Here is a 26789-nt window from a genome sequence, read left to right as displayed (position 1 = left end):
ACTTACATGCATTAAAGCTTCTTTTTTTTTAAATTTTTTTAACAAATGCTGGAAATAAACTGAAATTACTTTCAGCAAAAGTTTGAATACTGAAGCTAATTCTGTTCAAGCAGTTAGTTCTATATGTCACTTTTAGGCTCAATTCCCAGGTTATTGTTGTAATTTCATAATATTTGGATTTGTTGATGATCCTTCTTTGTTTTAGTTAAATCTCTTCTGCAGGTCTCAGCAGCCACACTTAATTAAGAGGATTTATGAGCATACCTCAGCCTTATAAATGTCAGTAAACATCTTGTAGTAAAACATATCAACACAGGTGGCTGTACCAAGTCTGCCACGCAGGGGTCACGTCGAAAAGTTCGGGCAAACTGTAGTGAAGATGAAAAAACAGTAAATAACGTAACCCGCGAGGGGCTCATTCGTTATATTTGTTTTGTATTTACGCTTTAAATATTAACGAGACTGCTTTAGAAATCTTGTTGGACAGATTCGGGTGTATAAAACCGAGCTCGGTCCCCGGACGCCCGAGCGGAGTAGAACAATCCAGGAGACAAGACGAGAGTGGACGAACCCAAACACGAACGGTTAGCGGACAACTATCAAACAAACGGCGGCCCGACACTCATTTAAATGGACAGATTGTCTCCGCCGGTAAAAAAAAAAAAAAATGTGACCGAGTGAGGTGGAGCACCTCGGCGAGGACTGCGGGAAACGCGCACGACAACCAACTTCGGTTGTCGTGGAGAGGCGCACCATGGCATCTCAGCCGAGGTAGGCAGACCCAGCCGCGGCTAGCCAGTTAGCCAGTTAGCTTCCCAGCCGGATCGTTTAACGAAGTTGGCGTTAATTAGCCGGAGAAGGTTCCGTCAGCTCGGCCGCAACTTTTAGCACGAAACCGGGGGGAAAAAAGCGTCACAAGGAAGCGCGTGTGGGTTTGTTTTAATTTGCTTTCATGTCAAACGGACGGACTGACAGTCGTTCGGGGTTATTTTTATTTTTTTTAAATTTTTTTTTATTTTTTCCAGCTCGATAAGCAGCTCGAGGAGGAGAAGGAGGAGGAGGGAGGAGGAGGAGGGAGGAGGAATCAGCTGGAAACGGCAGGCTGGTGTGATTCCTACCAGCTGCTCAGCCGTGTTTATACCAGCTCTTTTAATTTGTAAACGATATGCTCTAGATGTTTAGTTTTGGGGAGTAACGCCTGCTGACGAAAACTCGAGCCGATCGTGTTTGATAAACTTGGATTGAGGATTTATTTGTTTGTTTATTAGCGGAGTGACTGTTTGAGTTTGATTTAACGGTGTGTCGTTTTTTTAAAAAAAAACAACAACCCCCACAACAGAACATGGTGGCTGAGAAGAAGTCAGCCACAAATCCTCCAGGCTGTAATAATCTGAGCAGAAGAGAGAGAAAAGTTAATACACATCATTGTTATTATTTTATTTTAATTTTTTTTTTTTTTTAGAGATTGTAAAGTTTAAAGGGCGACTGAAAATTAGGAATGCAATATTATCAGTATATTTCACCCACGATCCAATATTATTGTGATTTTTTTTTTTTTTTTAAACTTTTAGTCTTTTGATGATATACACATATTGCAAAGAAAAACTTCATCAGTGTCAGTTTTAGCAAATCAAATCAAATTTTCAGTCTGTTCATCTCACTTTAATCTTTTTTTTTTTTTAATTATTATTTTTTATTGCCGCATAAGGAGATTACAAAGCAGACAGACAGACTGACCAGCACTTTATAAAAACCTGTCATACATTTTGCATGCACCTGAGAAAGGTTTTTTTTTTTTTTAATTTTAAGTGAGATGTTTGCCAGGATCCAGATCTTTGATCGAAGTCTAGGAAGGTATCACTTCAGTCTTGACGGGATAAGAAGGAGCTTGCTTCATAAAATATTGCTCCTTGGGGTCTTTTATATCGGTACAACACTTCGTAATACAATGCTGTATTAATTTTCCTTCCCCTACCATATATTTTGTTTAGTCAGGGAGGGCTGACAAAGAGTAAATGAAATATCCTATGGGCATATGGCAGGTCAATTAAAAAGTATCTCATTAAAATAAGTTAATTATTGATTAAGGTAGTGAGGGGATTTGGGAATTGTTTTGCTCATGTATTTCATTTTATATTTGATGAATATTTACTTCCTATTCATATTAATTTTCTGTTTTACAATCTTTGCAAGGGGTCTGGTATCGGGTGCATTGTCTGAACATGGCTAATACATAATGAAGAATTTTTTTTTTTTTTTTTTTTTTAATGGAATTCAAACCCCCTGCAGAGAAATTGTGCACTAAAATTTGTCCTTAGTTTTGAACTTACAACTAGTGCTTTTTTCAGTCAATATTCTGCTTGTTATTTATTTTGTATTAATAGTTTGATTTTTAAAGTGTCGTGAATTTAAAGCGCCATCACAACGTCCTGGAAACCCAAGTTTTCTAGTTTTGTGGGGGAAAAAAACCCCACAAGTCCTATTATTTGTGGGCTCTCGGCTTGTTTGCTGTTCTGGAGGCAGAAATGTTTTACTTATGACAAACCAAACACCGCAGCTGGCCATAGCTTTATTCATAAACATAAAAAAAACCAACTAAAGAACCCCAAAATGCATGACACACTTTCTTACTCACTCATGATTCTCACCGTCTGAGGGATCTTTCTCTAAGTGGAGACACTAAACCAAGATGGGTTTTTTCCGTTCCCTGCTTTCTTTAATACTGTTTATGCTGCTTTTTTTTTCTTCTTCCTCTTCTTCTTGTCTCAATATGTACAATTTGTTTCCTGAGGTTGTTTTGGCTATCAGTTTTGTTACACTCTGGTGTGCTGAAAGTTGCAAATACAATTTTGCAGTAACCCAGCCAGCAGTCTTGGTATGAATTATGACCCTGAAACAAAACTAGCGTTTAAGTTATTTGGAAATCAAGAGATGCTTCGCTGATTCTCCTTTTGTACAGCGAATACTTTTTTAATCAGATGTTCGTAGCATTGCATATCGCTTAAATGTTTAACAACGACTGAGAATATCATTTACTTTACATTTCACATGTTATTTCCCGCCGAGTATTACTGATGGCCTGTTACTGGGCAGCGCCAGGTTGTGCTACCCGAGGAGTGTGACCAGTCTCTCTGCTACGTTTGTGACTGAGTGCTCATATGTTTGGCTTAGTCCCAAATCGTTGGTGCTCCACTTGTTGCCATGGAAGCATCCCTCTGGGGCGGTTTGTCTGTGAGGATGATAAACACCGTGTATTTTTTATTTTTTTTGGTGGGGAGGGTGGGAGGTGATGAGATTTCAAGTTCTCTTTAATATATATTAAGTATTAGTGCGGCAGAGCCTGATCCTTTGAGATGTTGTTGTTCCACAATATAATTTACAACAGTAAACAAGCTCTTTTTGCCGCTGGCTGAAAATGAGGACTAGTTGTTGTAATTATCCATCTGATGTATGAATGGGTTGCCTGTCATCTTTGGGGACTAGAGACAACAGACGTGAATGTTGTGGCGAATCCTCACGGCAGCTGTAAGTCTAATTGCGCTTGATGTCAATATGATGGATGCCGTCCCCTCCCTGTGGAACCTGCTGCTCTGCCCTTCGGGTAAATACGCCTGTGATAAGACGTGTCTACATTTTCTAGTGTCTTTAGACAAAGTGGGTTAATAATTAGGATCAGTCACATTCGCTACATCCTTAGCTATGAGGTTTGTCTATCTGAAACTCCAAAAACAAGTTCAAAATACATGCTGCATTGCAGGTCTTGACTCAGTCACTGAGTAGTGGAACATGTCACCACAGTTTGATGGTGCAATTTCCTTTTTAAGATTAAAGACAACCGTCTGAATCTCCAGCGTCTAACGCGGTAGTTGTTACACTGGAATTGATGTGTTTGCACTTATTTGAACACGTGTCTTTCTTTGTAATGTTCTACAGCGAAGAGAGAAACCTTCTTCGCCTCCGTGCATGGGAACAGAGGAACCAAGAAACCAGTCAAGCCAAAGACCTCAACCCTGAGAATGTGCCACTCTTTGGGGAACCCTACAAGGTAGGAACTTGCGTTCCGGGAGTGAAATGATCTAACAATAGTCTCTATGTACATAGATACTACTCCGGTCCTTTTGCATGTAAGCAGCCGTTTAGCCCATGGCAGAGCTTTTACTCTGGTTACTATGAATAGCAGGGAGCTTATCGGAGATGTTTTGCTGAAAAAAGCTTCTTAAAGTTCAATACCTCAATGGTGTCATATTTCAAGTGCAATGTGTGAGGAACAGGTTCAAGCCGTTTTTACCTCGTGGCATGACAACAAGTCAAAATGTAGAGTATAACAGACACTGTATTATAATAATAATAATAATAATAATAATAATAATAATAATAATAAACTTTATTTGGATAGCCCAGGCGCGGTAGTTCAAGTGCAAGAGAGCTTCAAGAGTAGCTAGTTAAAGGCTAACGTAAAGAGATATTTCTTTAGCTTTCTTTTAAAAGTATTAACTGAGCTAATCAAATCTATCAGAAAACAATGTTGCGTTTCCGATAATGATGTCCGTGAACAGATCCGGTGGTATTTAAATTAGTTGCCTGGCTGGAGAATGTGATGGATGATGTTACATTTCCTATAAAGAGTTCTGTTTTGTACTGACTCATCTTTTATTGATGGCTGCTACAATAAAATAATAACATTGACTACATTAATATTTTTTCACTCAAAAAAACTTTGCGTAGTGTCTGCATTGTCCCTCTGAGGCTGTAAACAGGCCACCATCCTTTGTAACAAAGGCGTGGCAGCCTGTAAGAGGTGAAGCGCAGGGCTTTTTAAGGTCAGTGAATCAAAAGCTGCGGCTCTTAAGGATTATAACTGTGATCTCACAGTAATAATTAACGGGGATTGTGAAGAGCTTTTCAATATTTTAATGCACTACTACTCCTCTCTGTTCTGGAGTTTGTCACCGGGACAGCAATTGGTCACTGTTTAGCTCGGTTTTACTGACTAAATAAAACTGAAATGGGAAATATTGGCAGGAAAAAAAATAGGGTTTTAAAAAGCTGACAAGTTCCTGTCCATCTGCTTTCAGCCTTCATGTTCATTGTTTGCAGTTAACACTAAAACAATTTGAATACGTTTATTTTTATTAGTCTGCTTTTGACAGTTTGTATGGTAGAAATCCGGTGGTGCTTATAAACCACCTGCCGTCTGGCAGGGAAACGTTTTCAAACTTTGACAGAGCCTTTTCTACGATGGAAGAAAACATCAATGAGGACTTAATGCTCGAGTGTTCTTGTTCTTGATTAAAATGTACTGCTGTGATCAGCAGTGTGGTGCGGTATCTTCGTTTGGGGACTAAATGCAACCGAAGCTGTAAAACATTTGGTTCAGTCTAACTGTGTTGAGGTTTTGTAAACTGAAATATTTGTTAACATGAGACATGTTCCTTTTTTGTAGACAAACAAAGGGGATGAACTTTCCAATCGAGTTCAGAGGATGCTCGGCAGTTATGAAGATGTGAATAATCCCTGTCCCTTTTCCATCGAGGCTTTACCCATTGCTTCTTATGTAACCTTCTCGCAGTCAGATCAGGGTCAGCCAAACACGGATAAAACAACCAAACCTCCATTCCACAACCAGGCTCTTCACATGTCCGCCCAAAGCCAGAAAGGGTCGTCGAGTAACAGTTGCTCCTCTCAACCCGTGACGACGTCCGCTGCTTCTACTTCTCCCAACCAACACGGACACGCATCCACTTTCTCGAAGCCTTCTTTTAACCACGGTCAGGGCAGTCAGCCGGGCCACTCGGCACCTCAACAAAAGACGAGTGAAGTCGTCTCCGAGCTCAGGGAGCATGTCGGCTTTCCCCGGGAAACGTCTGCCGAGTCTCCTGATGCTAAGCCGCTACCCTTCCCACATTCCGGTGACCACAAAAACACTGACACGGACACTAAGGACACCTTTGACAGACATCAAGGGTCCACAGATCATCCCTGTGAGCCTGACAGGAACATGGAGGTTTCCACCGTGAACACTAAACAGTCCCCTAAAGATGCAGCCCTGCTTCAAGCCAACAAGACTAGCGCCCTACCCACCCAGACCTTTCCTCCCCTACTGTCGTCCAAGCAGCCCAACATCGTCATGACCCAGAAGCCGACGGCGTACGTGCGGCCCATGGACGGTCAGGACCAGGTGTTCAGCGAGTCCCCTGAGCTGAAGCCGTCACCAGAGCCATATGTACCACTACCGGAGTTAATCAACAAATCTGACCTGGGCAAAACAAAGATAATGCCAACATTTTTGGAGGTAAGATTGTCATTTTAAATCTTTCAACTGTAATAGAATTTTTATTTGAAATATACGATTGATTGTAAAATGACAAAGAAGCACTAATAAGAGACACAAATTTGAAATAGTTTGTCATTTTGGGGGGAAAAAAATAAAATTTGGAGGAGACGTTAGCTTAGCACAAATACTCGACTCAATGGGGAACACTTAGTCTTGCTAAGAAGAACTTGCATATCTCGCTAAGCTACTGCTAGCTGTAGCTTCATATTTAATATATGAGGAGTGGTATCTCAGCACAACAGAAAATAACTATTATTAAAAAGAATAATGGAAATGGTATTAATATACCTGAAATTGTGATTTCAACAGTGATGGGCTTGTGGGAAATAAATAAATAAATACAGACTTTCTAAAACCTTCTACGAATGCAAAACAAACAATACCGCATGGCGTACTGGTGATCAAGGTTTTGCTGCAAGACTGAAATGTTAATTAAATTTCATTATTACAAATATATGTATGATTAGTTTTGTTGAAAAAGTTTGCTCATGCTCTTTCTCTCCATAAACAAGAGACAAGGTAATTCCAACTATTTAAACACAACTACACTGTTAACAGGTTGATTGTGAGGTACAGCATATAGCACATCCTGTATGGTATATCCATTAATTGGTTTCTTCTTCGGGAAGATAGATATTGCAGTTTATCATCCATGATTGTTTTACAATAGATTATGTGAGACTTAATCTCTTGTCTGGTGCGTCCAGGGACTAGAAAATGTACTTCTTCTTTCTCAACCCAGTGGTCTTGGCATTGAACCACTGTACTGTGAGCTTAGAGGATTTTCTATCTGCTGATGTTTCCTGAAACGTATTCACAGGTTTTGTTTTTTTTTTCCTCGCAGTTTTTCTGCCCGAGTGTTCAGGCATTTGAAAAGGTCTTGGACTTTCTTTGTTTTGGAGAATTTGGCTGAACTCCAGTTCAACTCAATTCTCTGTTCTCGTATAAACATACACCCAACCCTTGCACCTGCACCTCTCCACACCTCCCCCTAACCCTGCTGCAGCAGCCCAGCAGTGCTGCATTGGCTGCTGTTTGTACTGCTGGGGCTAATCCAGAGCTAGATGGCTACGCAGTGACTCATTCCTCTATTTCTTACCAGCCTCTCACTCCTAGTTAGAGGTAGAAACTTCATCTGCAAAATGGCATTTATAAATCAGGTGTGTGTGTGTGTGTGTGTATAATGTGTATATAATGTTTTAAAAATGTCCCCTTAGCTTTCCGAATCAGTGAGAGGTTACTTTGAATCTCATTTTCAGCTGCAATGAATAGCTGTGAGAAGTAATGTGATTTGAGTAACATGTTATTCTCAACATAGAGCCACGTAGGCCAGAGAGCAGGCTTATATGTGCACATGTAGCAGAGACCAATGTCAATCAGGCATCACGATAATAGTTGCAATACAAATAAAGAAAAGAAAAAAACACCTGAAAATAGCTGTATTGTATGCACAGCAGCATTTACTGCTTATGTACTATAAGCCACCATTGCTTTTTGAGCATGCACTCCCATGTCTTACCCAGGTGTACAGTCTAGTGCATGTGGCAAGCAGTCTGTGGTTTATGTTCGTGTGTGTGTGTGTGTGTGTGACCTCAGCTGCCTCTGATAAATTCACCCCAGGGCTCAGCAGAACAATAAATGAGCTTTGTCACCAACTTACATAACTGCTCCGGGGGCCCATTCAGTCTGACCTTATCTCAAATACTGTCCATTCAGAAGGAAAAAAAACTGAAAGAGAAGCCTGAAAACAAACAGAAATGTAGCATGTTGACTCATTCACACACGGTGTTCATCCAATGCTGAGGTGCACCCTTGTTGATACCCGATACCGGTCGTTGCGTCACTCATCTACTTTTTGGATTTAGTTAGTTGTGGTTTAGTGTAGTCTGTGTTTGACATATCAAATATGAATAACATATAATGTAATCTAGTTTTTTAAGGTTATCCAATGAAATTCATCTGCCCTACTGTCTGCTCTTTTCAGTACTTGCATGCCTGCAACACAAAGATGAAAGGAGGTGTTTTTAATAGTTGTCAGGAACAATAATTTGTCTCATCTTCTTACACTGCGACAATCACTTCTATGTAAACTACATGTTTTCAGTTCACATGGTGAGGTTTTAAGATATGTGACAGCTCATGTATTACAGCTGGCAATGGCCTGCAGTACAGATAGAAGTGAACTTATGGTGTCGTTGCATTGTACAAGATGCAGCGACAGATGTTAGATGTGAAAGACGGATTCAACGATACTTGTAGTTTGTTTTAAAGTTTCCCTCCAATGTTTAGTCTTCATGTTATAATTGTGTACTCTGTGCTTTCAGATAATGATAATAATTCATTCTTTTGCTCGCTACAGACAAAGGCAGCCGAAGCTCAGTGCGTGGAGGACATCTTAAAGGTGAGTCTGGCTGCTTACTTTCTTATTTACAGTTCAAATGAAAAGCATGTGCATAAATTATTATTTATACGCAAGACATAATGAATGTCTAACAAAATTACTTTTCAAATGTTAAATATATCTTAATAGAACAACACATAATTGAAATTGCCTGGAGTAGCCTCACTCGAAAAAAAAAACTGAACAAAACGATATATTGCACTGTGTAGTTTGGCTATTTTGATAGGTGATATAATTGAAGTGATATTAAGGGCAGATATTTTTTAAGGTCCAATCAGTGCAAAGCAAATATTTTGTGATTGCTTATAGACCCTTGTCTTTGGAAATTTATAGTTGGGCCCCTACGACCAGAGCTCTCAATGGGAGCATAGTGTAAACAATAGAGGAGCTTGAAGGTGTAGTTTCCTTGATTGATAGTTTGGAGTTTATCCAATTCCAAGTGAGTCAGTGAGTGTCTGCACCTTTTATTCTAATCCGTTCACCTGGCTGCACTTTTCCCATCTGTAGAACACTGGCCTTGCTCAGTAGCAGCAACTGCATTCAATTACTGCTCTGCAATAAATGAACTTGAGAAGTCCTGCAAAGATTTCACTATCTCACTGCATTTGTCTGTAGTATCTACTGTTACTGATGCCGAGATGTTACAACATGGCCTTATCTCGGTACAGATTGTCATTGAAGTGACAAAATCTGACTGCTCATGTTACATTTTCATTCGTTTTTCATTAAACGGCAAACATGTTTCCAGTTGCTCAACATCCTACGAACTGGAGCAACTGCTGATGATTTCTTCTTAACATTTTTGAATAAATTGTATTTTATTTATCAGTGCTTTTCTGTGTATTTTCAGTTATTTACTTGCCTAACAACTCCACTCAGTTTTCCAAAGAACAACATGTGGTCAACTTTATGCATATACAGTATATAGCCATTCTTGATTGTATATCTGAGGCTCTACTGTGCATCAGGAACTTATTCCTAACACCATGTACTGTTTCAGGGAGTTCTGTAGTTTAACCTTTCATTTAGCATCATGCAAAAAAAAAAAAAAAAAAAAAAACCTGGATTCCTCTGATCAGAGTGTTTGTTACTTTTTTGATGCCACAAATAACAAAATCAGCACCCCACCAAGTCACGAAGTCAGATCAGTGCAGCGTTCTGCTGAGATCTGTAGTGTAAAAGTCTGCTTGTGGTGTGAATGTTGAATAAAGGATTTTTTTTGCTATTTTCCTTTTAGCCTCATCCATAAACTGTTTTCATCCATGAGGTTATCACACACTGCGTCTGTTTGCTTTGTGGGCTCCAGCTAGCCGAGTTCCAAGTATCATGCTGCATTCTCAGTTATAAGGTCACTTGTTTTGCCAATTGTGCTCAAATGAACTGTATTCTTCCACCAATGAAAATATTATTCACAAGTAAACCATTACTTATGTCATAACCAATTTTTTTTTTATCACGTTAGAGTTTTCCGCTAAATCTTCTATAACTATGGGAAAATAGTGTAGTTTTTATGATCCCTCCAGTATAATCCTGTGCTGCTGTAGCTGTGTACTTTAAGCTTTGACGTGGAGTGCATTCACTCATCATTTTTGTACTTGGGGTCTTATTAGTTTGAAAACGTTTGTCCATTTCAATGATGAGGTGTTTTAATTTATAGCAAAGCACTGACTGCCTTTTATTTATTGTAATAGTCCATGCAAAGTCAAGATTTATCATTCAAAGCTTCATTCAAAGTTGCTGTGATGATGTAAGCCCCTGATTTCCTGTCTGGGTGAACTGTACCGGAGCTCCCTGAAGCTATTTACATGACAGACACGAGTTTCTAGGGAATCGCGTGTCAGGTGCAGTTGAATCTTGTATGTGTGTTTAAAGCACAATATGCATCACAGTGAGATGATATGATATTTTTCTTTTACTTATTTTTGCTCATTTTACAGAAACGTTACATAAATTTTGATTTTGTTGGGCTTTGAAATGATCTTAAAAGATCAATCATTTAGTCCGAATGTTTTTATTTTTTTCAAGTTGCGTGAAAATTCTATTTGTTTAAATGTTTGTTGTTGGATCTTTTTATGTAAACCTGTGCTGTGCCTGTCACTACATCTGAAATACAGTCAACACCGGTTGACTGGAGTTCATCTTGGTTTACAGGACAGAGTCCAGTGGGAGTGCACCCGCATGCAGGAATGTTTAGTTCATATAAAGTGGAGCACATTTTTGAGGCTCGGCTTTATTGACTTATAAATGCATTTTCACCTTTTATTTCTTTTCCCTTCATAGGAAATGACTCACTCATGGCCCCCTCTCCTAACAGCTATACACACACCTAGCACAGACGAACCCTCCAAGTCCCTGTTCCCAGCCAAGGTGAGAGGTTAAAGGTTGACCATTACCGAAATCTATCTACCCACATAAGAGGAGGGATCTTTGATGGCCCAACATTGTTTTCTTGCCAGACCTACTCTGCAGCTTTAGCGTAGCAGTTGTGTGCAGAGTTGAGTCACTGCAAAACCAAAAAAGGATTAAATCCCAATTCTTGTAACTCAAGAGTCCACTATGTTTAAAATGGAGATATAATGAACCCAAGTTAGCCAAATCAATTGGCTATTTTCTAAAGTAATTGCCTCTGATTTTGCCACATTGCAGTTCATTTCTATGGTGTGATGGGAGGAGAAGCAGCTGTGTAACTTGCACATTATCACATAATTTACACCACACTTTAATGCTTCCCAGAGGAAGGCCGTTTTTGGACCTCAATAAGCTGTCCACATTTTTTCATCCACGCAAGTCAAGTCAGTTTTATTTGTATACACCAATATCACAAATTAAAGTTTTGATTTCAGAATTTCTATTCAATTTAGAATATTTATGGTACATGGAGGTCATCACCACATATGATTTTTCATAAAGTAAAGATTAGTAAATTACCACACGATTTGATGAAGTTTCTGAAGGTTTGGGTTCATGTGGGTCTGTGTGACTTTAATGACCTCGTGGACTTTTGACTTTTTCACTCTCAGGACCTCCAAAAACAGCAAAAAAAAAAAAAAAGAGAATGTTATAAAGCGATAACTTATAAAGCTAAAACTCATTAGACATTCAGTCAGTTTTACATTTAGTGTAAATGTAGACAAATATGGATATAAAGGAAACACAAGTGTGACTCAAACTAAGGCTTGATTGTTTCTTTTTTTTCTCTGTCTTCACAGAAAGCTGAGAATGTCTCTTCATGTCCAGGACAAAGTGAGTATTGGCCACTCGATTTCTACGGTGTGAGATGTGAGCTTTAAAAGCCAAACTCGGGCCAGTCAGTTGTGGATTCGTGGAGCAATATTTATCTTTCATAGAGCAAATTCGTCTCGTACAAAGTGGTATTGCATGCTTGACCAGATTTCGCAATCTCGCCAATGTTTACACAGTAGATTTCGTGGCTAATTTAGGCTCAACAAAAAAACTGTTTCTCGTGTGTAACAACAGTGATTCATTGGGTTTTATGTTGAAATAGATTGAACTAGTGCACCAGTTTTGATTGCAGGTCCAGTGTCTCTGTCAAATTCACATTAGTGGAGGTTTATTTTTTTTCTTTCTTGACAATCCCTTTACAACTCACTTATTTCCTTTGTTTCTTTCCAGAAAACCTTGACCCGTCTTCTGCAGATCCATCCCACCTCAACCAGCAGAGATCCTCATCGTGAGTTTTGAAAATAGTCATACATGGCTGAACTAACACATAATGCCTGATAAATTCATGGTGGTTGTTTGTCTGTGCTGTAGTTCATTTGAAGCAGCACATTCCAGCGGAGTAGAGTCTACAAGCTCCAGCGACTCTGAGAGTAGCTCAGGATCAGAGTCGGACAGTGAAAGCATCACAGAGGAGCCACGTCAGCCCCCAGCGAGCAGCTCGGTTAAAATCGAGGTAATCCTTTTATTTTTTTTTACATGTACAGAATAAATAATGCATATATACTTTAACTCGTATTCTAAAATCACAACGTTTTTCACGTCTTTTTATAGCCTGATGCTCCAGCAGCGAGCCATGGTGATTGGCAGCTGGGGAACTGGATCAGGTCCAGCCAACAAAACCCCAGCACTGAATGTCAAGGCGCTGAGAGCCCCATCCATAAACAACAACTGCTCACTCAAAGCTCCAAGCACTCCAGCGTAGAGGTGGTCGACCCCACCGGAGAGTCCAAGCTTCAGCTTTCCTCTCCCCAAAAAGAGTCCACTGACAACCTCGCCATTCCCCAGCCGAGCAGCGGAAGCCCTCAGGACAACTCTTGCCATCAAAGTAACCAGAAATCTCTCTCGGCTGATGTGAACAGCTGTCGCAGAAAACTCTCAAAAGCGGTGAAGGCAGGTTGTTTAGATCGCACTGAAGCAGCGGTCAGTGTGAAGTGTGAGGAAGCTGTAACCACACGAACAAAAGACCCGTGTTTCACAGACAGACCCAAGGTGAAGACGAAAGCAGGACGTTGTAAGAAAAAGGACAGCAGTGACACTAAAAGAGACATTAAAAGGACTAAACACGCTTCACTTGACAAGCAGAAGACCGGATCGGAGCCCGGGCCTGGAGTCAGGCTCGTCCTGTGTGGTCATTGTCCATCATGTGGCGTGCGTTATCCGAACCCCTGCTTCTGCCCCACGGAAAGACCTGCCCAGCCTGACCAGCTGTTTCCTGCTCCACCCGTCAGAGTCAGTTGTAGCAAACCGAAGGCAGAGACGACCTGCCGGAGGGGCACCAAGATCCCTCACGAAACAACCCACGTGCAGTTAGAGAAGCCCGGCCACACAGCCAAGGCTTCTCGGGACCTCCGCCGGCCTCCGAGATCCCTGCTGGTGAAGATTGATTTAACTCTGCTCTCAAGAGTCCCTCGGACCTCCAGCACTCACCAACGGATTCCCAGCAATGCCAAGACATCAGCGCTGGTTGTAGAGCAAGACGGAGGTGGCAGTGGGTTCCCAACACGCAAACACACCAAAAATACCCCCAGCAAAAAGAGTAGACCTCAAAATGTAAGAAATATCATGGTCTGGGTCTTTTCTAGCTATAATATGTGTCATAAAGAAGGTCCAATTTTTATTTTAATATTTGATTTCTCCTCTTCCAGGTTGAAGCAGAAAATATAACTCTTCCCAGGAAGAAACAAAAGCTGGAAAACAAGAATACCTCATCAACTCATGTTTCTATAAAACCGGAGTAGGTTGCCTGAAGAGAGGCATCTTCTTTTATTGGGAATTACATATAATTATTTAAATTAGATGATTTGCATTGTGGGTGATTAGTTTCAGTCAGATCACACAAACTCTCTGATCCGGTCACCTACAGGAGTTCCATCGATCCCGTTGAAGCTCATGAGCAAAAGAGGGCCAAGAAAAATGTTCAGCACCCTGCAACATCCAAAGATGCTGCTAAAGACTCGAAGTTACACAAATTCAGTTCGGGGAAGACGCAGGAGTCCAGTAAGGCAGCTGTGAAGATCAAAGACTCCCACAAGCACAAGAAGAGTAGCGGGAAACACACCGCGCACCAACGTAATGAAAAGGTAACTGACGTAAGCGCCTCGGGTGTCCATTACGTTACTGCATTCCTTCTTTGACCTGGACACACTTCTGCAAGTTTCTGCATAGCTGTAGTGACTTCTAACTATACGAAATGACTCCTTAATTATTACAACAGAATAATTCATTAGTAAGCAGAACCATTTAACTTTTAATCAAAAAGTTCTGCCCTGCATTCCCAGCAAAAGCCCCCAAAGAGCAGCCTCGCTGTCCCGTCGTCTTCACAGCCCACCAGGACAGCTCCGACCATCAGGCCCCTGTTCCGATTTGAGGACAGGTAAGATTTATTTTCTGAGAAGATGATAAGATGTTTAAACTTGTTACGCTGCAAGCGTGCCTCGGTTTGTATTTTCTTTCCAAAATCCGTCCGGTTGTGTCCGTTTTGCCATGAAAATAGCAACTCCTCAGGGAAGAGACACTTTTACAATCCAACCCTCATCTGTGAAAAAGGCAGACAAAACTTTTGACGGTGAAGTTTGTTGTTGGTTTCACCTACGTAACAGGAACTCCCAGCATGTCGAGACACTGGTTCTATTGAGAAGCCTGGCAGCAGACAGAAAAGCAGTGTTTTGAAGTTTCAAACTGTTTCACCTGTGACTGCACCTGACCATGCAGTGTTGAACCTGTAACCACACCCACTGATCCTGGAGCACACCTGTGCTTCATTACTGCAAGGTGAACAGTTGAGCCACTGGAGCGGCAAGACTCTCGGGGGATGTTCAATTACTTCTTAAAAACTACGGCTGCATGTTTTTACTGAGAAATACTTTTTTTAGTTCTCCTTTTTGTTCTCCGGGACCTTCATCTCCTCCTTGAAAAATGTTGGTATCATTATTATACCCGAAAAGTTATAGGCTACATTTATGCAAATGTCTCCGTGGTGAGCTACAAAAGATGTCACAAGGCTATAAATAGAGGGCTTTTCAAACATCCTGCAGCTGCTGTTTTAAAACGTTCCAGTTAGGTGGGAGAATCACAAATCTGATGAGTTAATGGACTTTTATGTGGGCAGGTGATGAAGATAGTGAGACATGTGTGGGATGCCAACAGTTCATCACGCATTCAGTTAAATTATCAGGTTTTTGTGAAAGGTAATCAATACCAGAGTATGTAGAGAAATAGTTTTGACCTTCTTTGGTAGATGGTTAAGATTTCAGGACTGAGTATTTTCTGATTCTGGAGCTTGGGCAGTCATTTTATTAATCAATAACTTTTCTAAAGCAAATAGAACACGATTCCTGCAGTGTTAGTTATTTTCTTGTATTCTGATTGTGTGATATTGTGTATATCTTTCATAGTGACAGGATTTATTTGTCCTGTGTTGTCGTTTCTCCTTTAACACTCACTCCTTCACCTGCAGGCAACATCCAGTGAAGCATTACATAAAAGAGGCCAAAAAACTGAAGCACAAAGCTGATGCAGAGGCAGGTTTCCTGATTTCTTTAAATGTTTTATCAAATTGACTCTTTAAACTACCATATAAGTAGCTAATTTCCTCTCTGTTTGTTTGTTTGTTTGTTTGTTTTCCCTCTCTGTAGCCAGATAAGCTCAGTAAAGCTTTCAGCTACCTGGAAGCAGCCATGTTCTTTGTGGAGAGTGGCATTGCCATGGAAAAAGATCCTCAGATTTCAGTGTCTTCCTACACCATGTTTTCAGAGACGGTGGAGCTCCTCAAGTAAGACGCCACACTCATCATAAACTGTCTTCACTATGAAGAGTTCTCTGGTCATTTTGTACTCTGTACAGTTTCTCCTGCAGCTTTTTTCTCAGAGGCACTGAGATGTTTTGCAAATTTCAAGCGTACGACATTAGATTTTGACTGTAATTGAGTTTGATTGCTGCCTTTGTTTTACTGCTCTCACAGGTTTGTACTGAGGCTTAAAAACTCAGTGGACTCCTCCTCAGCTCCACCCTCAGAAAAGGACTTTATAGCTTTATGGTAAGATGTAGTTGATGCTCTATCTGCTGTCTTTTTGTCTTTTCAGTTTAGTTTGTCATTGATTGATCTCAGAGATTTTAAATTCAACTCAACAAGCTGTATTATGTGGTGTTGTTGGATTATATGTCATTATACTGAAGAACTGCCAAAATATTAGAAATCTTAATTTGCTTGTCAGTAGCTGATCATGTAGCCATTAAAGGCTCCATGAGATGGGCATCGTAAAGATTCATTTTCACATCCAGTATTGATCCTACAAATCTCACTGAGTCATGAGTTTTAGTACTTTGAATTTAAAATGTTGTTTTAAATTTAAATTGTTTTATTGCTTAATCTCTGAGAAGAAAAAAATGCTGGAAATTAATCCACATACAATTTTAATATGCATTAGAAACGGATATCTGAGCTAGTGAGAAGGAGATTACATGCATCAATATAGTTATTTTATTCAATCTTACCAGAGTAGATTAATGTCTTCGATTCTTTTTCATCGGTCACTGCATGCATGCATGTCATTTGATAAATGATTTCCACACAGTTAAATAATTCATTACAGACGGGGTCTCTTCAGATAATAACCACCGTTTCTTTTCTTTGTTTGTGAATCATGTGAATTATGAATAATACTGAATTGTGTCTTGTAGTTTGAAGTGCCAGTCTCTGCTGCAGATGGCCATGTTTCGCCACAAACACAAAACTGCACTAAAGTATTCAAAGACCCTCACTGATCACTTTCATGTAAGTAATGAATATATAGCTGTCACTTAATAATGAACACTTTTCATATTATTTGGGTAATATTTTAATAAACCAAAAAATATGAATGAACTACTTGTACAGCAGTACAAAAACTGCACTCATGTTCAGTATTTCTTTTGCTCATTAAATTTTCTCTCCCAGAACTTTGCTCAGGCGACACACAACGCTCCCGTCTCTACGTCGAAGTAAGTCGTACTCTCCGTGTTACATGTACTGTTTGGACATGTTGCGCTCAGCTGTCTCGCACGTATAAGACAAACATCTTTCTGTCCTTCAGGGTCTCAGACAACCCGTCCCCCAACGTGCCGTCTCCAGCCAACACATCCTGCAGCTCCGGCCCTGGCTCCAACCACAGCGGCAGCGGGCTGGTTGCGAGCCCCGCTGGCTCCACGGTGGTCGTTCCTCAGGCCATCGAACAGATGGCCTTCACCTACGTCAACATCACCACGTTATTCCTGAGCGCTCACGATATGTGGGAGCAGGCGCAGGAGCTGGCACGCCGAGGCAGCGGTAAGAACCAACGGACGGGACACCAAAGACCGTTCCCCAGCTGTGGAGCTCAAGACAAATGTTTTACAAGCAAATGAAAACTACATTCAGATTAGAAGAGATTAAAAAAAAAAAAAAAAAAGAAATTAAACAAATTATGAAAGGGAAAAGGTTAAAAACAGCCACAGCTCGATGCGCCCGAGTGATGCTTGAAGTGTGGGTGACCTTCTAAATGTCTCGGAGGATCCAAACACTTCAGTCACCTGAGCGTCGTCCAGAATATCCGTATTGCATAAATACCCTGAAATACTGTCGTATTCTTGTGTTTCAGGTGTGTTGGCAGAGCTGGACACTGTTTTGGGCCCACTGAGCCTGACTTCTAGTATGAACTCTATGGTCCACTACACAAGACAAGGAGTCCAATGGCTGCGGCTGGACAGCCAAAAAGTATGAGACTGGACGCCTGTAACCACCTTGAAGCTGCCTTAACTTCACTTCAGTGTGTCTCACGCTGATCCCGACCTGAACTGTCACTCAGGCTGGTGCCAGTTTTCTGTATTTTCACGTGGACATGAACTCACTTCATCAACAAGGAAGATGCCGATCTCATCTAATGTTTGTTCTTAATGTTCGCTATTGAATTTCCCATCAGGGAGACAGAACGATGCACTTGTTATTATTTTCTTCTCTCTTTCTCCCTGGCACTTTAAAAACATAGACGACCCCCCGCCGACCTTCCCCCACCCTCCTCCCGTGTCTCCCTGCTCCTTCATCAGGTGGTAAATATTATGAGGGCTTTATTCAGGAGTGACCTTTACTAAATTTGGATTACCAAAAGTGCCATTTGGTGGCTTTATGATTCTGCCCTCCAAATCATGTGGTTGTGGTGCGAGTACTGACACAGATCGTATTTATTATTAGTAGTTTCACAACTTTTGTTATTCATTTTACTACCATGACCTGTAATTAGGTGTTCATCAGGAAAAAAATGGCACTTAAATCATATCTAGGCTCATCGTCAGTTTTTCCTATTTAGTTTCCCTGTTTCAGTCTGGTTTGAGTTGGACTCAAGGATTCAGTATTTTTATTAAATTGGCGTATCTGTTCATGTCAGGCATTTTGAGTCGCTGTTTAACTATTTCTTTTTACTTTCTGCTCCTGGAAGAGGTCGTGAGCATGTTGGCTGCTGTTCTGGAGTGAATGATGATGGGGGTCGTGGCAGAGATAATGTGGCTGCTGGACTGTTTGTTGCTGGTACCGGTGAGTGTGTCAGACCAAAGCACACTTCATATTTTTATTGTTGTCATCCTGTTAAAGAAGATTGCACTTGTGTCGTCCTTCTAATGGAAACTAAACAGTAGAAACATCAAATAAATTGAAAGAGTTTCTGGTCCCTGGGATCTTTCCTCGTGTCCACTCTGACTGTGAAGAGATTCCTTCATAACATTACGAGATACAAAATTCGCAGTGCTCAACAGAAGCTGGTGTGAATCTGTAACAGTCGCCATCTTCCAAAATAGCAGCTGTATTAGTGCCAAAATCCTATTCTGTGTTTCTGCAGACAAACCCCATTAACAACCCGTCATCTGCATGCGGGTCACATTCATGAATTCATTCTCTCTCAAAATGCAGGTTAGTTGGCTTGTTGACAAACACTTCACATCCCACGTTAAAGGAGGCAGCGCTGCTGTTTGGATCGTGTTTTTCCTGTTTCATGCTCTGCGACGGCGCCTGCAGCTTTTGTCTCGCTGGATTGTGGTCGCAGGAAGAGGTTCTGTTAGGTGAACTTATTTATTTAACTTTTTTTCAGAATGCCTTCAAAAAGTACAAACGCCATCTTCACCCGTCAGAGATATGACCGCAGTGCAAACCCGACCACCGCCAAATGTCTTCAATGCTTACTGGGACGCAGCAGAAAGAATTGAATTCAAAAAAAGACGAAGGTTTAAGCTCATGTTGGGTTCAGATGCTTCTTTTTTTTTTTAAAATTTTTATACAAAATCAGGACTGTGGATTTTGTCACCCAACATTTAACAAAAGAGTTCTGTTTGCAGTCCGTGTGAACGGAAGAAATGATCACAGCAACCAAAAACCCTTTCAATGTAAGTAACTTCCAAATACGTGAAGTAATCCGAGAACCAAAGTACTCACAAAAACAAAGAGAAGGAAATAGTTTGATATCACCGTGATTGTGTGTGTAGTGTTGAATGCTTCACGTTTGTCGGTTTGTCGTCGCGGGTCCGCTGCAGCCATTTCAGAGGTGAAGCTGTAGAAGTGTTCCCTTTAAGTTTTTGCACCAGCGAGATGATTTCGTGTACACGTTTCCCACTCTTGTGTTGAGTTGTAAAATGTTGACTAAATCTGTGGGAGGAGAAACAAAATGGCCAAACTGTAGCTGACTGAACTAAAGAAGGCGTTTTTTTGACTATTTGTAGTCGATTTGGGGAGCAGGACTGTTACTCTTGTTTACTGGAAGTTTGACTCGAAGCAATAAAGCGTTTTGTTGGCTCAGACATTTAAGCGAGTTGTTGACGAAGGTATCAAGTTCTTATTTATACGATTAGTATTAAATACTGTTGCAGAAAGAGAAGGATTGGTTGAGGCTAGTTTTCGTAGCACCTCTGGGGTTTTGAAAGTTTGGACTTGTTGATTTGTGGGCGTGTCATCGCGATTACAAAATGAAAGGGCTTAACAAGTTAGTGCTCCTAACTTTATTTCCTCACACGAATGATATTTTTTTACATAAGCAGCGAGTACTCTGGTGCCATGGAGTTTGGGATTATTTGTATGTACAGATCCTCGGCGGGCTGCTGAAGTAGTGATCTGTTTCTCACCTCGGGTGTTATTATGAAGTGGAAAATGCTAAATTTGGTATTCGACATTCATAATTAGTTCAAACTTCATTTGTTCTCTCAACCCCTGGGTTCTTGTCTTCTCTCCTCTGTTGCTTTATTTACATGATCTGTCGCTTATAAATCACTCGGCAGCAAGTTTGTCCAAATATTAATTTCCTGGGAAAATGTACTGAAAGCTTTTTGAAGGATGCTTCTTTTCTTTTTTTCATTTTGTGAAATATGTAAAAATTTGTGTTGCAGTGTACAGATGTGAATAAACACTGGAAACTTAATTTACTGGTGTTCGCTTTTATTTATTTCAAAGAAAACAAGGATCACACAATTTGACAATTGGCTGTAAAAGTTTTTAAACATGTGTAATTTAATCTCAATTTTAATTCTCAAAAATAACTGCTGCACCTGAAAAATGCAAGTGCAGCACAAGAAAATGAAGTTGAATCTCTTAATACTTTGACAATATATACAATAATGTTTAATCTTACAAAATTCCAGAGACTTTTAGACATCATTACAGATTTACTGTACAAAAGCTGGTGATGTTTATGTGTCTGATTCCCCTGCGAAGTTCGGGTTGATGAAAGCGGGCTGCAACAGAGGAGACGACACAACTCATTTACATTGATAAAAGCGTACCCGGGTCTCTTTACCCAAACACAACACCACAACACGCCAGTGAGGAACTCACCACGTCGATGTTTCTGCTTGTTCTCGATGGGAAGTGCAAGCCGCTCACTTTGTATCCGCGCACGCCGAACATGTAGTACAGCAGGCCAGCTATCAAGCTGAAAGTCACAACGGCTGCGATGACACTGACGGTTATCACGCCTACATCTGCAGGAGGAGAGACGCAGCATATTCATCCATTCATTGGTTAATTAATTAAAGAAAATGCTAAGGGGGATGTTTACCATGTTTATTTTAGTGCTAACATTTTCGAAGTTGGAACCGACACAAAGTGCCGCTGGGGAGGAATTTCGTTAGTTTTGAAAGTAAATCAAACTATTGGACAAATACAATTTTGACCTGCCAGTGGCACTAAATGAAAAGTTAATAATTCCCCCGTCACATTCATGTGTTGTAACCTCAAGTGATGTTGTCTGCTAGAAAATGTTATCCCAGTTCAACCAGCAGCATATTTGGACATTTAGTTCAAAACCTTATTCCAACCTCAAGGTGGCGACAGAGGAAAGGTTGGTGTCCTTGAGATATTTCATCGTGTCCTGCCAAAAGGCCCAAAGAAACACATCATGTGTTGCTCTGTCACTTACTGCTGACACCCGGATCATCAGTGGGAAAAATAGGATTTTTGCCATCATCTGTTGTGTAGTCTGAAAGAGAGTTTCACAAAGATAAACAGTCACTCTGCTGCTCGTCACAACATTTTTTGATCTCGGAGTTTAAATTAAAGCTGCAGCGATGACCTCGCAGGCAGCTGAATGTTCCTTCAGAGTATCAGTGGGACTCTTACACTGCCGGTGGCGGCAAGCGAAGCCTCTCTTCTGCAGGCAGTTGTTGTCGTTCCAGCGTCCGTCGGGGTACAGCTCCACACAGTTCTCCTCGGCCACGTCGCCGGGGTGGAAGACTGCATTGGGCTCACCTTGAGCCCAGTTGAGGAAACCCAGAGACGTCTTGTCCGTCCATCCCCACCCAACTGGAAAAGCACATCCCAACTTTTAGCGGGTAGGTTTCTGCTCATGTTTGTTTTTGTCTAATAAAAAACAAAAAAAACCAATGAAAACATTGTTCTTCTTCCTGTTTTCTAAACTCACAGTTGCGGTCCCTGGTGAGCCCGATCCAGATGTTGTGCTGTTTGGTGTAGTTGAGGCTCCTGAGGAACTCCACCTCGGCTCTGCTGTGGAGGGACACCAGCTCCGTCTTGGCAGCCTGGCAGTGGTGTTGGGAGTCGGGCCAAGAGAAGCCCTGCTGACTGCTGAACACGTGGTAACAGTGGCGGCCGTACGGGATCCAGAACGGCAGACACTTCCCGTCGCCGGGGCTGTGAGTCGGAGGCGGGTTCTCTGAAAGACGACGCGAGTCGTATGTTTCAACTTGCACTTTTTTTTTTTTTTTTTTTTTTTTGCATTTCATTGTGGGTCTAAAACCAAAACTGGAGAACACCGCTGATTAAAAAAAAAAAAAAAAATCATTTCGGTATTAGTGGGTGATACCTGAGGAGATCTTGCAGATGTACGGTTTAGCCTGGTCGCACTTGGTGTCGTTCCAGGTCCCGTGGAACATGATGGAATTGTGCATGCTCACGCAGCCCTCGTCCTTGGTGTTCGTGGGCTCTCCTGGTCCCCACTGAGTGAAGAACACCGGCCAGCCGTCCGACCAACCGTAGGAACCGTCCTCCTGCATCACAACACCCATACGAGAGGGTTAGATCCTCAAAGACGCAGGTGAAGATCTGTCAGGGTCGTGGAGTCAGTCTGGGTTTACATGAAGAAACTAAATCCACAGAACAACTGTGACAACTTCTAGGAGATGCTGGAACAACCTACCTGCCAAATACCTTAAAAAAAAAAAAAAAAACTGTGCAGAAGAATATCAAGGTGATGTTTTAAATGAGATTTCTTTTTTTTTTAAAAGCATCCTTACTTTAAAAGTAAACGAAAACTTTTGCACAGTCTTGTGTTTTCCTCTAGTCGCCTCTCACAGTACGTCCAACACAGTAGAAGTAAATAGAAATTCACTTGAGGAGGCTCTAATAGTTGAAAGTAAGTAGTTGAAGTACTTTTACCTAAATTGTGTATTTCCATTTTCTGCTACTTTGCATTTATTTCTACATTTCTCAGAGAACACTTTCACTTTTTATTCCACTACATTTATTTGACAGCTGTTGTTACTTTTCAGATTATATGATATTATATATTTTGAACAATTAAACCGGCATTTTCCAAATTATTCAGCTTCTGACTCTCAAAGCTGTCTGGTTGAAGCCTCTCGTCACATTTAAGACATTTGATTTGTGTAAATTGTTATTAATTCCACAAGTGATTTCGTCTCTAAAATTCTCACATGGTTTCATTTAAATAACAATTTGAGCCCCAAACAACCCTTCAACTGTTTCACAAGCCTTTAGATTTATTTGAAGGTCAAAACTAGCTTCACCTCTACCTGGTGCAAAGTTCTACTTACATAAGTGGACTTTCTTAAATGTGGTTCTTTTCCTATTGATATGCTATTTTTTTTTACTGATGTAGGACTTTCAGTGTCGGGTTTTAACGTTGTTTTACTGGTATTTTTACTCTAAAGAATATTAGTCCTCCACTTCTGTAAAATTGTGAATGTTTTAAGACAAATACTTTTTCAGGGACATGAATGCCTTTTATATTTTTTTGAGATATTTAAGGTCGTGTGTAGCGCGACCCGCCCTCTGCGGCACCTTGCGCCTGAGTCCGATCCAGGTGTCGGTTTTTCCCTGCAGGACCACTCCCGCCACGAAGGCATGGTCGTAGCTCATGTCGATGCTGGCCAGGTTGCCGCCCTGCTGCTGGCAGGCGACCTGAGCCTCGTCCCAGGTCGCCGGCTCCTCCACCAGCTTGTAGCAGTTCAGGTACCAGGAGATGTAGCCAGCAGGGCAGGGGCTCTTGGTCGGGGGAGGAGGGGCGACACTGCTCGCTGATGTGGAGGAAAGTTTAGAAGTAAGTCCTCTGCTGCGGTTTGAAAAGTTCTTTTTGTTTGTTTTGTTTTTCCTAGTTAAAGGACAGCAGAGCCACTGGTGTGTTTACTGACATTTCTTCCTGGAGCAGACGAAGCTGTGGTCCTTGTGACAGGCGTCGTCGTTCCACTTGCCGCTCATCAGGTGTCCGTGAGCCAGCGCCACGCAGTTCTCCTGTTGAGCACAACAAGAACGTGTCCAACCTGTGAGTGTAAAAGCTTCACAACATTTCCCACCTGCTTTTCTTTCAACCATCATTAGCAGACTCTCTAAGTGTAGCCTCACCACTCCGCCTGCATTGTTGGGCTCTTTGTCGTTCCAGTTGGTGTACAGCACCGGGCTCACCCCGTCGATCCAGGCGTACTGATTCTCCACCAAGAGATCCGACAGGCCGATCCACGTGGGGAGCTCCAGGTCCCTCAGGTAACTTGACACGAAGTCTGGAGGAGAGAAGAGAATCTAAATATACAGCTACAGCTGCAGCTACTGCTGCGTATTTTTAGCGGCTGTCTGCTGAGCTTACCGTTCTCATACTGGTTATCGATCACAGCCAGGTTTCCTCCTTGTCCTTTGCACCAACTCTGAGCATAAGACCAGTTCGCTTTGATATCATTTTTTTTCCCTTTGAACATGAAGCACTTGTCCTTAAAACGCAGCCAACCTGCAGGAATGGAGGGAGGGAGGGAGGGAGGGAGGGAAGGAAGGAAGGAAGGAAGTAAATAGTAAAAAGTTGATGCCTACAATCCAAGGTAGTTACACTTTTGAAAAATGAATAACAATTGAATCATACAAATAACTGCTCTAAACACGAAGGATGCTGAAACTTCAATATCTGGGCCGGACTTCCAACATGCTATAGTAGGATTTTTTTTTTTATCACTTTTCGGACAACATGTTGTAACTTATGCAGGAACATGCAAATTCCACACAGAAAGTCCCAGGCTGGAATCAAACCCGGGACCTTTAGACTGAGACGACAACGCTGACAACTGCACCAATATGCTGGCCAACATAATGTGAACGGAAGTCATACTTATAGCATGTCGTCCGAAATATGATAAAAAAAAATCATATTATAGCATGTCGTCCGAAATATGATTAAAAAAATCATATTATAGCATGTCGTCCAAAATATGATAAAAAAAAATCATATTATAGCATGTCGTCCAAAATATGAAAAAAAAAATCATATTATAGCATGTCGTCCGAAATATGATAAAAAAAAATCATACTATAGCATGTCGTCCAAAATATGAAAAAAAAATCATACTATAGCATGTCGTCTAAAATATGAAAAAAAGTCATACTATAGCATGTCGTCCAAAATATGAATAAAAAAGTCATACTATAGCATGTCGTCTAAAATATGAAAAAAAAGTCATACATGCATGTCGTCCAAAATATGAAAAAAAAGTCATACTATAGCATGTCGTCCAAAATATGAAAAAAAAAGTCATACTATAGCATGTCGTCCAAAATATGAAAAAAAGTCATACTATAGCATGTCGTCCAAAATATGAAAAAAAAGTCATACTATAGCATGTCGTCCAAAATATGAAAAAAAAGTCATACTATAGCATGTCGTCCAAAATATGAAAAAAAGTCATACTATAGCATGTCGTCCAAAATATGAAAAAAAAGTCATACTATAGCATGTCGTCCAAAATATGAAAAAAAGTCATACTATAGCATGTCGTCCAAAATATGAAAAAAAAGTCATACTATAGCATGTCGTCCAAAATATGAAGAAAAAAAAAAGGCATACTATAGCATGTCGTCCAAAATATGGAAAAAAAAGTCATACTATAGCATGTCGTCTAAAATATGAAAAAAAAAGTCATACTATAGCATGTCGTCCAAAATATGAAAAAAAAGTCATACTATAGCATGTCGTCTAAAATATGAAAAAAAAAGTCATACTATAGCATGTCGTCCAAAATATGAAAAAAAAGTCATACTATAGCATGTCGTCTAAAATATGAAAAAAAAGTCATACTATAGCATGTCGTCCAAAATATGAAAAAAAAGTCATACTATAGCATGTCGTCTAAAATATGAAAAAAAAGTCATACTATAGCATGTCGTCCAAAATATGAAAAAAAGTCATACTATAGCATGTCGTCCAAAATATGAAAAAAAGTCATACTATAGCATGTCGTCCAAAATATGAAAAAAAAGTCATACTATAGCATGTCGTCCAAAATATGGAAAAAAAGTCATACTATAGCATGTCGTCTAAAATATGAAAAAAAAGTCATACTATAGCATGTCGTCCAAAATATGAAAAAAAAGTCATACTATAGCATGTCGTCTAAAATATGAAAAAAAGTCATACTATAGCATGTCGTCTAAAATATGAAAAAAAAGTCATACTATAGCATGTCGTCCAAAATATGAAAAAAAAGTCATACTATAGCATGTCGTCCAAAATATGAAAAAAGTCATACTATAGCATGTCGTCCAAAATATGAAAAAAAAAAAAAGTCATACTATAGCATGTCGTCCAAAATATGAAAAAAAGTCATACTATAGCATGTCGTCCAAAATATGAAAAAAAAAGTCATACTATAGCATGTCGTCCAAAATATGAAAAAAAGTCATACTATAGCATGTCGTCTAAAATATGAAAAAAAAGTCATATTATAGCATGTCGTCCAAAATATGAAAAAAAGTCATACTATAGCATGTCGTCCAAAATATGAAAAAAAAGTCATACTATAGCATGTCGTCCAAAATATGAAAAAAAAGTCATACTATAGCATGTCGTCCAAAATATGAAAAAAAAAGTCATA

General features: G+C 40.4%; 2 protein-coding genes across 2 annotated transcripts; one reads left to right on the top strand and one right to left on the bottom strand.

Annotated features, from left to right (window-relative positions):
* The first annotated feature begins 542 nt into the window (after positions 1 to 542).
* On the top strand, positions 543 to 20608 carry LOC138635472 (AF4/FMR2 family member 1-like). Its single transcript, XM_069722958.1, has 19 exons — positions 543 to 771; positions 3934 to 4045; positions 5444 to 6292; positions 8694 to 8735; positions 11016 to 11102; positions 11945 to 11978; positions 12369 to 12426; positions 12510 to 12651; positions 12750 to 13748; positions 13844 to 13932; positions 14062 to 14278; positions 14477 to 14571; positions 15655 to 15722; positions 15837 to 15969; positions 16159 to 16233; positions 16878 to 16971; positions 17134 to 17177; positions 17270 to 17502; positions 17813 to 20608. Exons 1-19 carry the CDS (start codon positions 755 to 757, stop codon positions 17932 to 17934), a joined length of 3510 nt encoding a protein of 1169 aa, XP_069579059.1. The 5' UTR covers positions 543 to 754; the 3' UTR covers positions 17935 to 20608.
* A 10-nt stretch (positions 20609 to 20618) lies between these two features.
* LOC138635473 (macrophage mannose receptor 1) lies at positions 20619 to 24660 on the bottom strand. The gene is made up of 10 exons (XM_069722960.1): positions 24521 to 24660; positions 24283 to 24437; positions 24072 to 24171; positions 23722 to 23957; positions 22505 to 22688; positions 22106 to 22354; positions 21805 to 21987; positions 21605 to 21664; positions 21022 to 21167; positions 20619 to 20921 (listed from the first exon to the last, which is right to left on the bottom strand). Exons 1-10 carry the CDS (start codon positions 24627 to 24629, stop codon positions 20877 to 20879), a joined length of 1467 nt encoding a protein of 488 aa, XP_069579061.1. The 5' UTR covers positions 24630 to 24660; the 3' UTR covers positions 20619 to 20876.
* Between the last annotated feature and the right edge of the window lie 2129 nt (positions 24661 to 26789).

Source organism: Brachyistius frenatus, unplaced genomic scaffold (genome assembly GCF_029030835.1).
Source record: "Brachyistius frenatus isolate BFR_SWC_R1_liver_20210118 unplaced genomic scaffold, ASM2903083v1 Contig_310, whole genome shotgun sequence".
Taxonomy (NCBI): domain Eukaryota; kingdom Metazoa; phylum Chordata; class Actinopteri; family Embiotocidae; genus Brachyistius; species Brachyistius frenatus.
The sequence above is the reverse complement of the archived record's forward strand: the minus strand, read 5'-3'. Positions and strand labels throughout refer to the sequence as shown.

Bases quoted from the DNA above. Each gene is read 5' to 3' on its own strand.
- LOC138635473 (XM_069722960.1), bottom strand. From the start codon at position 24,629: ATGTTCAAAGGGAAAAAAAATGATATCAAAGCGAACTGGTCTTATGCT. The intron at 24,438-24,520 runs GTAAGCTCAGCA...TCTCTCCTCCAG, and splicing joins CGATAACCAGTATGAGAACG to ACTTCGTGTCAAGTTACCTG. The intron at 20,922-21,021 runs GTGAGTTCCTCA...CCTCTGTTGCAG, and splicing joins CAAGCAGAAACATCGACGTG to CCCGCTTTCATCAACCCGAA.
- LOC138635472 (XM_069722958.1), top strand. The intron at 11,103-11,944 runs GTGAGAGGTTAA...CTGTCTTCACAG, and splicing joins AGTCCCTGTTCCCAGCCAAG to AAAGCTGAGAATGTCTCTTC. The intron at 13,933-14,061 runs GTAGGTTGCCTG...GGTCACCTACAG, and splicing joins CATGTTTCTATAAAACCGGA to GAGTTCCATCGATCCCGTTG.